This window comes from Misgurnus anguillicaudatus, chromosome 10 (genome assembly GCF_027580225.2).
Source record: "Misgurnus anguillicaudatus chromosome 10, ASM2758022v2, whole genome shotgun sequence".
Classification (NCBI taxonomy): Eukaryota; Metazoa; Chordata; class Actinopteri; order Cypriniformes; family Cobitidae; genus Misgurnus; species Misgurnus anguillicaudatus.
Window position 1 is genome coordinate 11,108,750 of NC_073346.2, and position 13,790 is coordinate 11,122,539.

General features: G+C 36.2%; 1 protein-coding gene across 1 annotated transcript in view; it reads right to left on the reverse strand.

The window, feature by feature from the left end:
• LOC129447693 (tumor necrosis factor receptor superfamily member 11B) overlaps window positions 1–13,790 on the reverse strand; it is a 29,596-nt gene that overhangs the window by 9,158 nt on the left and 6,648 nt on the right. Inside the window, exons 2-3 of the mRNA XM_055209441.2 lie at window positions 11,987–12,350; window positions 8,221–8,436 (exon numbers count right to left, since the gene is read on the reverse strand). Of these exons, the coding sequence (XP_055065416.2) occupies window positions 8,221–8,436; window positions 11,987–12,350 (580 nt within the window). The remainder of the gene's footprint in view (window positions 1–8,220; window positions 8,437–11,986; window positions 12,351–13,790) is intronic.

Consider the following 13,790-nt stretch of genomic DNA (forward strand, 5'->3'; position numbering starts at 1 on the left):
AAAGTTGCATATTAAACTTAATTGCTTACCGTATTTTCTGGAGTATAAGTCGCATCAGTCAAAAATGCGTTTTGAAGAGGAAAATATATATAATTCGCAGTGGACTATACGTTGCGTTTATTTAGAAAATGATTTAACAAAATCCAAGCCGAAGAACAGACATTTAATCTGGAAAGTTATTCAACTTAACAATAGCAGACAGAACAGCAGGCTGAATAGGTGTCACTACATGTTAAAATAACATAACGGTTATTAGCACAATAGCATACAGAACATACCTGGGAGGCTGAATAGGCTAATTTAGCACGATAAGCCAAATTAAGTTCAAAAGGTCCCGAAGTCATTCCACATCACAGAATCCATTGAATTACATAAATACAGGAGCAGCATAGGGCGGACTCTCGCGGCTGTAGACGGTAATGGTTTCTCTTGGTTCATATGAATTATTTTGACATATAAGTCGCACCTGACTAGAAGTTCCAGAACCCGCCAAACTATGAAAAAAGTGTGACTTATAGTCCGAAAAATACGGTAATTGGAACGTTGAATTAAACATTTGCGAATAAAGCAGCTTTTCCATCCAGTGGGCTGAAGAGAGCAGCCGTCCAACGCTCACACATGACTTGACTTTTTTTAGGGACAATTAGGTATTTTTTTCTGATAAAGTGTTTCCATCATAGTTCATGCGCATGTTTTTTAATCTGCATAGTTGAGTCAGATCAATTTCTTATCAGTTAAGTTTTTTATGCACATTTTTAGAATTTATGCACATCTTGGTGTTTCCATTCAGTGTTTTTTTTGCAATGCTTCAAAATGAGCATAAAAAAGGTACATGGAAACATAGCTAATGATGACTACCACCATAATTACAGAGGCAATATTATGTCAGAATTACTAGGCTTGACCGTATAGTAATTCGTGCTTTGACCAATTTCACAACTTATCTGCGTAAATGACTGTGTCAACACGTTGTTCTGGTGCTAATTGTGAAAGTTAGTATTTAATGAAAGGTTATAGTAAACTATTATGAAATATGAAAATATATGAAAGTTTTTTTTTTTTTTTAGAAAACTGTGATTAAGCATGTACTCTTAATTTTGATGATTATGGTGATCAGTGAACTTTGGCTTGGTGACATTAAATTTCATCAAGCATTTTTAATGCTTGTTAACTTCTTGACGCACATTAATTTGTGGGCGGGTTGACGTCACTTTTTTACGTTGCTAACAATGCCTATATGGGTGATTCTCACGAAACCATTGAAACACCACGGCACTAATGATTTTAGCTTTAAAATGTGTAATATAGTAACATTAAAAAGCATCAGAATTAACACAATATTGTGTTCTACCTTGCACAATGTGTGATTTCAACATAAGAATTTATAATTGTAAATTTTATCTCATTTTCTGCTGAAATTCTCATTACCGCAATGTGTCCGGCTGTGTTTGAACATGCGTTATGTTGTAATTTAATCAAATTAACACACAAATATTAAGAAAAAAATAAATGGATGTTTTGCTAGACTACTTTAGATGACAGAAAAAATATTTACAGAATATTCATGTATAATAATAATGAAGAAAAATTAGGAAAATGATGTGTCCATGCCTGATGTTCTCATCCTCCGCAACACTTTTTGAGAACAGTTTAAGCACACATACAGAATTTTAATAAAGTTTGATTTTGAGTGACCAAGCACATGGACCAGTTACTTCAAGATGGCTACCAGGTAAGATCATTTTTTTACAGTTAATTTGAAATATTGTCTTGTCAGAATGCTTACACGACATTTTGATTATCATTACCGCAACAGATGCTTATTAAATGTTAATTGAATTAATAGAAGCATAATACTTTGATTTTAAATGCATGTGCAGAATCTCCAAATTATGTTCTTTCAGGTTTGTCATGTCATTTTGAAAATATGTCAGTGTTGATGTTTTCTAACTGTTGTGGTAATGAGATTTTTTAGGACAAATTTTTTAAATTATGTTACAAAAAGTGTTAAATGATAAGTAAAAGTTTTTAAATTAATGTTCCCATTTACTCCAGACTTTGTTTTTCAATGTCTGGTGGGAAAAAAGTAAATTTAAGCAATTTTTACATTTTCATGCTTGAAAACCAAGTTTTCGTGAGAATCACCCATATAGCCTAAGCCTACTGTCTACAAACATGAATAATATTAACATAACTATACATCGTTTTAAAGGTTGAGGGGTTTAGCGTCAGTGTATGGTCTCTGTGTTCAGATACAGATGCTCTAGCATCATAAATGTAGTATTTTGTGACAGAAGTCCAGATGACAACATACAAAATAAAAACTGGACTTGATATAATGATTGCGAGTCGAATCCAGTCTGCTTTAGATGTGTGAATAACCCATGAAAACCATCTAAAAGAATACATCCGATGACAATTTTTGTCCACAAACATGTATAATCCGTTAAATATTGTTTACATCAGATTTCACATGAACGTCTTGTAATAGAATATAATATACAATCTGAGGAACGGTTGCAGTACAGTGCAAAAGTCTTAGGGCACCATGCTACCATTAGATTTGTTGTTTTTGCAATTGTATAGTGCTGATATATAATTATTTCTCAGTCTCTTTATTAGAAAATACAGGAAATGTGTATGTAGTATTACAAACAGTATAAAAGTATAAGCTGAAGTGAGTGTCAAGTATTTAGGATAAACTTATCTTCCGCTTGAGCAATAGCAGGCAGCTGCAGGATCTCTTAAACCTAAATGAAATTAAATCCTAATTTCTAATCGAATGACTTCAGGACTTTAGTCTCCTCAAAAAAAGCTCAAGATGTGTTTAGTGCCAAGAGAGGTCACACTAAATACTGACTCATGCCTGAAAAAGACATTTAGTTCTGAATTTTTTGTGTGTGTGTGTACATATTTCCTGTACTTTCTGTTTGTATCTTAAGAAAAAGAGTGAAAAATAAATATGGATGGACATTAAAACTTACTTGTTAAAACAACAAAGCTGGTGATGGTGTTCTAAGACTTTTGAACAGTACTGTAGCTCGTAACACTGTATATGAGAGAGACACCTTCCAGTAAACACATGAACCTGCCTTCAAAGTTTGCTTTTAAAAGTAGGGCGGTAGTATAATACATAATATCCGAAAAACGATGTTGAAAATAGTGACCTCATTTGACGTAACCTATTGTTGCTCGTTCCTCCACCAGCCAATGACTTCATGGAAAATGTAAATGTGTAGCCAATTAATCGGAAACTAGCGGACTATTCTGCAACATGGAACAATGAGGACTCCTAACTGTGAGTTTTTTCCTATTTGATACAGTTCGTAGAGTTTGTAAATAAAACATTGTAGTTCAACTGCATTTTATATGCTAACATAAGGATAAATAATAATAAGAACATGTAAGAAAAGGCACTAGTCATACAAAAACCCTAATTTTTGGTTTTATCGAGCTCAAACATGAAACATAACTTCTTTAGACTTGTGGCTTTGGGATCATTGCATTTTTAGGTGTCTCACACATGCTTATCATTAAGATTTTAAGTAATAAAAAGATGTTAGACAAAAAAATCATTCCATTCCATTGTACAGCTTCTCTAACTTTACATTTTTAACATAAAATAATTTTGAAACCTGGAAAATGAAGCTCAAAGTGTCTTCTTTCTAATGATATCATAGTTATGATCATACTCTAAATGGTTTGGTAAAACAACCCTTTTTAGTGAAAGTAGGTCTTTTCATGGTTTGGGCTAGAATGGGGGGGCTTTTCAAGAGGTTAAGACAAGTTTTAACCAGTTTATATGACACAGCCTTTCTAATGATTTTTATTGATGGAGCATATAGTGTATCTGAGGGCTATTATTATTACAAAATAAAACATCTGTGAATCATCTGAGGGTATTTGGTATGACTAAACAAAAATGTTATCTTTCTAATACCATGGATATCACAGGAAATCAAATCTGTCTGAAATGATATGGCGTGTATGAGAGAAAGATGATTGTTTTCCAGATAACTTATTACTTAAGTTAGTCTGGGCCAAAGTATGCAACATAAACGTAAAAATGATACCTTTCTGTTGTTGGGGTGGTCCCCTTACAGGTTAATTTTTGTACCTTTATGGGAACACTCTAAAAAATGCTAGGTTATTTTCAATGCAAAAAGGGACAAGCCCAGCACCTGGGTTAAAATTATGTTTATGTTTGACCCAACAATGGGTTAAATTACAATCCAGCAGGCTGGGCTCGTCTCTTTTTGATCCAATTTTCTCAGAGTGTATACACTGGAAAAAATGATTCATTGAATTTAATCAATTTTTTTAAGGTAAGTGGTTGCAATCAATTTATTTAAGCTACATTTAAACAAAAAAGATTAGTAAAGTAAAATAAAATATAAAACTTTTGTTTAAATGTAGCTTAAATAAATTGATTGCAACCACTTACCTTAAAATTTTTTATTAAATTCAATGAATCATTTTTTTTTCAGTGAACACATTAAAAGTTGTACCTTTTGGTGTACAATATTATACCCCAAGGACCTATTGTGTACCTTAAGGAACAATTTTGTACCAGTTAAATTTTAGAAGTATATAAAACAGTTAACTGTACTAGGGGTGCACCGAGATTTCGGCCGAAAAAAAAATCCAGCCGAAAATGTCAACCGAAAATGAATGTCAACCGCACCCCTCCCCTTCGTGCTCAAGCAGGTTTCACTCACGGTCGAGCCGTTTGCACACGTCTGCAAAGATTAAGCATGTCTGTGTAAACTTGAGAGAGAGTCGCGCTAATGTGTCTCATACTGTAACCATTAACATACATTTGGCGAATAAAGCAATGAAACACAACGTAACGTTATGTGAAGCGACTGTTGCGGTGTTTGAGATTCACCCTCCTTCTCTATGTGCGCGCGCGCGTTTAAGTGCCCTTAATAGTGCACATACGAGAGAGACGCGTTTAAAAAAAAAGCAAACATAACAAAATTATCTCCACAGTATTCTTTTTCTAATAAAAACATTTGTTTATGTCTTAAGTGTATGTATAGATTAGTCAGATTAACCTACTTAAGTCTGTGTCATTAATGTTGATCAAACAACCCATGACAAAGAGACAAATAGCTCTAAAAAAATAATATATTTAATTTATTGTGTTATGATTTGATTTCTGTACATAATGCTAATTTCAGACCTTATGTACAACTTTGTTGTTTTTTATGAATGTTTGCAATTTCTTTATTGTTTATTAGATTTTCCCACCCGCTTTTTGCTGATCGGAAAAATAATCTGATCTGTGCCTCAAAAACTGTAATGTGATCCGAACTGTGAGTTTTTTGATCCGTCACACACCCCTAGTTAGTACACAGTGATAGCCATAAATGCAATTGTACTAATAATTGGCATAATAATTTCTTTCGGTGTTTCGGTTTAGTTTTTTCGGCCTTGGTTTGCTTTTTTCGGTTTCGGCCAAGAATTTTCATTTCGGTGCATCCCTAAACTGTACCTAGGTACACAATAGATCCTTAAGGTACAGTTTTGTACCCCAAAAGGTACAACCTCGTATTATGTTTAGTATACCTGTTAAGGTACAAAACAGAACTTTAGGGCAGTGGTTCTCATACTGGGGTCTGTGGCCCCCTGGGGCGCCCTGAGATGTGGGCCCCAGTTTAATGACATTTTATAAAAGACATTCATTTATCAGAAATTCTGTGTAGTTAAACATCAGAAAAATATATAGCCTATAACCAACAGCACTACACTGTATAAATTAATATCCTTTGTTAAATTCAAATTTAACGTTTTGGAATATTTTATGTCATAAACTTTCTTTGGGGGCCACGAAGGGATGCACTGTACACAAGGGGGGGCGCACAGTGATAAAGGGTACCACCCCAGCTACAGAAAAGGTACAGTTTTTACCTTTTTGTACCATTCCCTTACAGAAAGCCACATTAATTTCACATGTGAAAAAACACATTTGATCACATGTGAAATGTTTGTTTTTGGAAATTTTTGCGTGAATCCCAGGTGAGACACCTGATTCACTGATTTCACATGGGATTCACACAAAAATGTTCCAAAAACATTTTACATGTGAAATTCATGTGACCTTTCTGTAAGGATTTTTTTCTGCATTATTTGTACTTTCCTATACATTAAACACGTAGAGTCCATTGAAATCTTGTGACCCTGCCTGTGAAACCCCATGTAAAGGTTTTATTGATTGTGATTTACTGTTTTCTACATAAAATCATCCTACATAATGTAAAGAACCTTCTGTGAAAATATAACCTTGATATCTTTAATATTGACTGAGCAAGGTCATGTCAGAGATTGAAATCAATGACTCAATTTTTTTTCATAATCTCAAAATTATATTATGAAACTTGAATTTCACAGACAATTTAGTTCAATAATTGGCAGGGGCGCCACTAGCAATTTTGGGCCCTATGGAAGGATGTGAGGTTGGGCCCCCTATCACATCCATTTTGCATCAAAATGCAAGCCAACCTAGCTATCTAAAATCTTTGTCTATTATGCCTATTACTTTTACTATTGCTTTTGATGTAGCTATAAGATGATTTATTGTGCAAATGTCAATTTAATACAAAAATACAGTAATTAATTATAAAAATAACGTAAATTTAACCTATTAAATTACCTATTAGACAGCAAAAGGAAGCTCTGTGAATAAATTGTGTATAAAGTTAACGCTACCTTTCTTTTAAAAAATACTGAGTAATTGTTTACCGGAAATGCAGAAACAAGCCAAATCTAAGGCCCTATAATTTCCGCGATCACGGAATCGCGGACGGAATCGCGGAATTGGCAGATTAACACGGAATCTAGTATTAACGCGAAATTTCGCTGAATTTTACATATTTTGAATAAAATTATGTTTTTGTGTGGGAGACGAACGTATGTCTGGGGAAAATGCAGACTGAGGGAAGTAAATCTGGGCGACACACCCCCTCCCGTCGTTTCAGACCCCCTCAGCGCTCATGCTGTCCTAAGTCATATCAGTAACCCTGTGTATGTTTGTAAAGTTATATGCATTTCAAGCGATTGTGTATAAAATATGGATTGCGTTCCGCTGGACCGATGTGTTTAAGGCACTTCTCAAGGCACCAATGCTTCGACACCTGTTGTAGCCTTCTGCAACAACACTAAACAATGCATTGAATTGAGTTGTGTGTGTGTGTGGGCGGGCACGCGCGTGTGCATGTGTATGTGCGTGTGTGTGTAAATGCATGTTTTACAGTCATTAAGTAATCGTGTTATCCAGTTTTTCCCCAAATCATTTACATTTTAATCATTAACATTAAAGGCACACTCTTTGTATGACTAAAATAACAGTAAAGGATAAAAAAATTGCCAAAAATTAAAACGGATAAAACGGAATTTGCAAAAAGTAAAACGGAGAAAACGGAATTTGGGAAAAAATAAAACGGAATTTGGGAAAAAATAAAACGGATTTTATAGGGCCCTACATATCATTGTTGTAACTTTTTCAAAGCGACATTTATATTTTCTATTACATTACTACTATTACTGTTACTAAAAAAAGAAAAGATCTCTTGGGGCCCCAAAATCGGGTCTTCACGGGTCCACTTAGATCCAAAAAACCCGAGATCTGACCCAAGAGCGATCGGGTTGGGGTCTAAAAGTTTCACATGTGCCTCGGACACGGGTCGGGTACAATAATAGCGGCATCGGGTCTCAGGTAATTTAAAATGAATGTTTTTTTGCCGAACGGACCCGAGAAGACCCGAACTCTCTTGCGTGTGTGCGTCAATGTCCTTTTCAAACCTCTCATCTGTTTGCCAAGAGCGCTTGCGACATTGTGTGGCTAGCGGTAGGTACATTTTCGTTGAGACAGACATGTCAGTCAATTTTAAACATACATTTTAGCGATTACCTTTATGTCGTTGTCACCAAATGGAGCAGCTCTATATATGTATTTTTGCACATCAGGTTCGGGTATAAAGTGATTTGGGTCATTTTGGGTCGTGTACATTTCTTTGGACCCGAGAAGACCTCTACCCCAAAAGTGTGTGGGCCCTTGGGGAATCGTCCTACACCCCCCCCCCACCCACCAGTGGTGCCCCTAGTAATTGAAACCCATTAATTAAAGCGGTTTGTTACTCCTCATACAAACGTTGAGTGATGCGCTCAGATTATCTTTAAACCTCATGATGCAATGTGGTTGACCGTATTGAAACTTACCTATTTTACACTCTATGTGCTGATGGAAGCAGTCAAAGCTCGACTCTTTACTGTCCGCCTCACACAGCGTGTCCTGGGTGGCTGTGCCTGATCTGAAGGGTTTTAATCCCATCTCACTGCAGTCCCTGTGCGGTATGCAGGGATCTGTAGATGATGATGTGCTGGAGAAATAACCCGGAGGACACCTCTCACATACAGTGTCTCTCTCTGGAGTCCCTGTAGGACGATATATATATATACACACACATGATGCACAGCTATATCATTTACGTATGTAAATCAAAATATTTTTAATTCAATGTCTAGATAACTTCATTTTTCATGCACAGTAGATATATATTTATTGCATTCATCTGAACACAGCCTTATCTTATCTTTCAGCATCTATCTAATCTAGGAGCTTCATTTGGAATCATAAAAAGATTTATTACAGTTTGTATAGTGGAACTACTGTAGCAAATGATTTTGAACATGCCTAAAGGTCTTTCCAGTGAAACTAAACTACTGCTCAATTACTTCAAATAAGAAACAGGTACATTATAAGTTATTTCCCTTTTTTGTAACTAGAGAGAACTATATGGTCTCCCACAGTGTCACAAGTGAATAGCATCTAATATAACACAATCACCCACACAGTGTGCTATATACTGTAATGCTTAGGAAGTGGCACATTTCTGGCGGATTCAAAGTATTTAATTTTTAGGTGAGTCACTTCATGGATAAATGTCATTCACATGAGACACGAAACAATAAACAAAACCAGTCACATGTGTAGGTCAAAAATGAGTCAGATCTATAAATGACAAAAGCAAAATTTGACCTATAAGTCACCAGGTAGGAGTTTAAATGCAGGGAACTTGTCTAAATATGTACTGTGCATTTTTTTTAACAAAATGTGGGAAGTCAGACAATTGGAGAAAGTCGAAGGGGTGGCTGATCGTCCAAACAAATATCTGAGTGGTTGCCAGGTGGTTCCTTATGAATCACGCCAAAAGAGTCCACGCAAATTCTCCATGACATCCTGAACCCTATATGGTATTTTTTTTATTATCCACTAGAAATAAGTAAGTGTAGTTCTGTGCAAAGTCAACCTTATCAAAAGTGTATACTGGTATCCCATATGTCAGTATTTTCAGGGTTCCCACACCTTAGTCAACTTCAAATTTAAGGACCTCTCAAAGACTTTCCAGATGCTATACTCTCAAATTCAAGACTAAATATGGGGACACATTTCAAGTGAGAGGAAGGTTACATCGTGTTACCTTTTTAATATACATTGTTACAGTTCCCTTTTGAGGGAACTTGCGCTGCATCACTACGGTGACACTTTGGGGACACCTCCAGGGGTAAATGCGTCTGAATGTGTATATCAAATTCAACCAATGGTGAGGCTTAACAACAAAGACAGGGTGACGTGGAAGCCAGGAAGTATATCGCTATCTGAAATATTGCCAAAGACAGCGTTACAGGGACGCAGGAAGTATGTCAAGGGAGACGGAGCGTTTCGTTCCCTTCTCAGGGAACAACAGTTACATACGTAACCCGAGACGTTTTCATGTGTCAAACACAACTATGCAAAAAAGCATTTTAGTACGAATCAACATTCGCATACAGAAGATATAAACGAACAGTTTAGCACATTTGCTTAAAAAGTCTACAATTTTTATGATATTATCCTACACTAAACAGGGAATAATATGGATTTTTTCCCTAAACTTCTTGCATAAAATAGATTCAAGCACTTTCAATGACCTGTATCTATGTATGTATATTTTCAAAAACTTTCCAGGATTTCAAGGACCCGTGGGAACACTGTATTTTGTACTTTAAATACCTATGCAATATTTTACACCTATGCAAAGTTTTACATCATTTTTTATTATTTTCCATACTTTGATTTTCCATACAAATGGAAATTCCAGAATTGTCACATGCACGACAGAGAAATGTCACATCTAATGCTATTTGTTCCTCATAAACAGCATACCCCGCATAAAAATGAAAATAAATTAAATATTAAATGTTCTTTAAAGAGCCACCCCTTCTCCATTTATTAGGTATTATTAGGCTGATATTTTTCTGTTGTCTGGACTCTATCATCAGCAAATGGTAAAAAATATAAACAGATGGTTCAATATATTGATAATAAATGCATTCACTTAGAAATTATATTTCAAGTTTGACTGCAAATGTCACATTCAAAACACTGAAATTGCACAAATAGAAAATTGATGGTGTGGCTTTCGTGTAGCAAAATGGTGTGGGATTATTTATTTTAATATTTTATTTTATTTATTTATTTTAATAATATGGGTTAAGGCTTTGTTTTTGTGTAGAAGTTTTTTTTTTTAAGAAATATCCAATAAGGCCACATTGATATAGACAACATGACCAAAACATTAAACTCTTGGAGAAATAAATAGTTTTTGATCTGTCTATCTTTCACTTCATAAGCAACATATTGATTAATAAGTGGCTTATGAAGTATCAGCTGCGAGAAGTGGACTTCAGGACTGCAAAAAGGATCTCTGTCGCCATCTTATGGTGAAAGCACATTATCCTTACCAAAACACCATGAATCACAATTCACCAAAAACATATTAAACAAAAAAATATATATAAATATGCATCTGGGACAATATCCGATAAGTACATTTCTTAAAGTTTAGGTATTTTCTATTACAAGAATACCTAAACCTTACCCAAAATGCACTGGAAGACAAATGAGACCCGAAACCTTGCCATACCATTTGGTTGTGGAAACCCATTCTCGGTTATCTTTATATCGTGAGGTTTTGGCCAGCGAATTCCCACTTAGGATGTGGTATTTCTGGACTGTCAAGCCAATAATTCACACAGAAATATTGAGGAATAACGCTGGACTTAATTAAAAACACACAAACACATCTGGGATCATCCACACATTCTAAGAGCGTGAACGTCTGGGTGGAGAGGCCAATGTGATGATAACCATTTTTGTTATTCTGTATAATAAACACCACTGTCAGTGGTAAAGTGATTACTTCCACCCGGACAGCTGGAAGCGAGCCACCGCCGGACTTTCACAAAGTCATGCCCTGACAACACGCACACACGCCGCCAAGCGAAAGCTTAGGGGAAGTATCACCTCACTGCTGATGTATGTCTCTTCCTAATATATGTGTTTTCTTAACCTAGAAGCTGGCTAGATGAATATAAAACTGGACTGAAATGGTGCAAACAGGGAATATGAGAGCATTGTGGTTGTAATTCAGGGTCAGCTGACTGATTCAGAAAACCCTCTCGGGTTTCAAACATTCCCGATATTCGTAATTGAAATGGACTGAGGTGGCCACAGGAAGTAAGCTCTTCTCACAGTGTGTGAAACTGAAATTGGTACCTGAGAACCAAGCAACTAGTACGTGTGAGATCGGTAAGTGACGCGTCAAGTTTCCAGCACCAGACAGCTGGTCTGTTCTCACATGGTCATGGCGAAACGGTGAGAGAGTACACTGGTCCCTATGTGCCACATGGGATACCCTACATCCTTTGCACCAAAAGATTTCATATTGAAGTACCTGAAGTACTAAATGGATACATATATTTATGTAAATGGTACATATTAGGATTTTTTTAACCCAGTAACATCTAGGGACCAACTTTGGACAATGTTAATAATGAAATGCAACTATTTGTATTTTTGTGCATAGCAAAACAAACAAGTATATGACCATTTAAAAGGGATGAAACAGCACTCATCTCATGCTGTATATCGCAATATACTCACCCTGCACGGTGACTCCATAGCCGGGTGGACAGGCGGTGTGTCGGACACAAAACTCCACTACCAGGTAATACCCTGGTATACATTCACAGACCCGGTCGTGGGTGCTGTTACACTCTCTTCTCACTATCTGCCTTTCTTTGCAGACGGACGTGCAGTGTTGACAGCTGTCTCCCCAGTGCCAATGCTCTGCAAAGCGTTTCTCCGGACATGGGGCGCATATGGTGGGCTCCTTCGCGCTGCAGTGGCGCTCCACGGCTGTTCCGGGTGGGCACTGGTCACAAAGCAGCACCTTAGAGGTTTCGGGGTCCTTGTGCCGGTATTTGGGTACTTCATGGTAGGCCCAGGCAAAAGACACGGCGAAGAGCTGAGAACAGAAAGAGAAGATAGTCAATTTTGGATGTAAAATATATGGGAAATGTTGCGTTTAACAATTTTTGGAAATGTTAGTTTTAAAAATTAAAGAATTTTTTCCAACGTTAACATGACGGTACCCATTGACTTTCATAGTAGGAAAACCAAAGCTGTGTGCTACCATAATTTATCAAAATATCTATTTATAATAATACTTTTGTGTTCAACAGAATAAAAAAAAAGGTTTGCAACAACATAAGGGTGAGCAAACGATGACCGAACCCTCACCCCTGGGTGAACTATTCCTTCAATGCAACACTTAAAGCGATACGCCAGCCAAATATCAAAATTACCCCATGATTTTCTCACCCTGAAGCCATCCGAGATACATATGTCCATCATCTTTCATGATATATGATAATCCACACAGCTCCAATGGGTCAATAAAGGTCCTCTGTGGGTAATCAATGTGATATAGTAAGAAAAATATCCATTATTTTAAACTTTATAAACTGTAATACCCAGCTCCCGGTAATGGTGCCATCTTAGACTTTAACGTAGAGTTTTAGCATAGTGGGCGCTTGTTGCCATGCCATGGGTACGTTGCGCAATGACTCTTGTAAATCGCGGTTATCGGAAACTAGTTTTTATAGTTAATAAAGTTTGAAATATGGATATTTTTCTTACAAAATGTCATCAGATACCTGCAGAAGACCTTTATTAACCCCTTGGAGCTGTGTGGACTGCTTCTGTGAAAGATGAATGGACTTTTTGGGGTTTAAAGGCAAAAGTTGTGACCCTTTATCCATTACAAAAAAAAATGGATTCTATCTGGAGCACTCAAATACATTTTTGTTCACCGGCCGTACAAGTTTAAAAATATAGATTTCAGGGTGGGCTGGAACAAAATTTAGTCTGTATCTCTGATATCTGTACAGATAAGCATGACACCTTAAAACTAGTCCTTAAAACTATTTTACAATATCCACCATGCTCACTATATTGTATTACACCGACTAGCCAACAGTTCTTGCACACCAAAACATAAGGCATAGGTTTTAAATACAGTATATGTCGAACATCACATGACCACACTAAAAAACTGGTCTCATTCGGTTTCAGAAAAGCGTTTTGTTTGCATACTACTTTTATTTTATTATCTGTATGTTTGTGGGAAGAAAATGTCTTTGTCAAAACCAATGCTGCATCCAAATTCGCCTACTACTTATACTATGCCCTAAAATAGACTATGCACTGTTTTTGCTATGGGGAAGTATAGTTCACAGCAAAAGAGGATGCAAGTAACGGGACATTCTAACACGTAACCAAAGTTAACACGGTTGCCTAGACAACACTGTGATTGTTAACAATAACACACATCCTGTTTCAGCTTTTACAATCATTTTTTTTTATTTCTTATGTAATGTTAACTATATTTCTGAATCAATGAAGC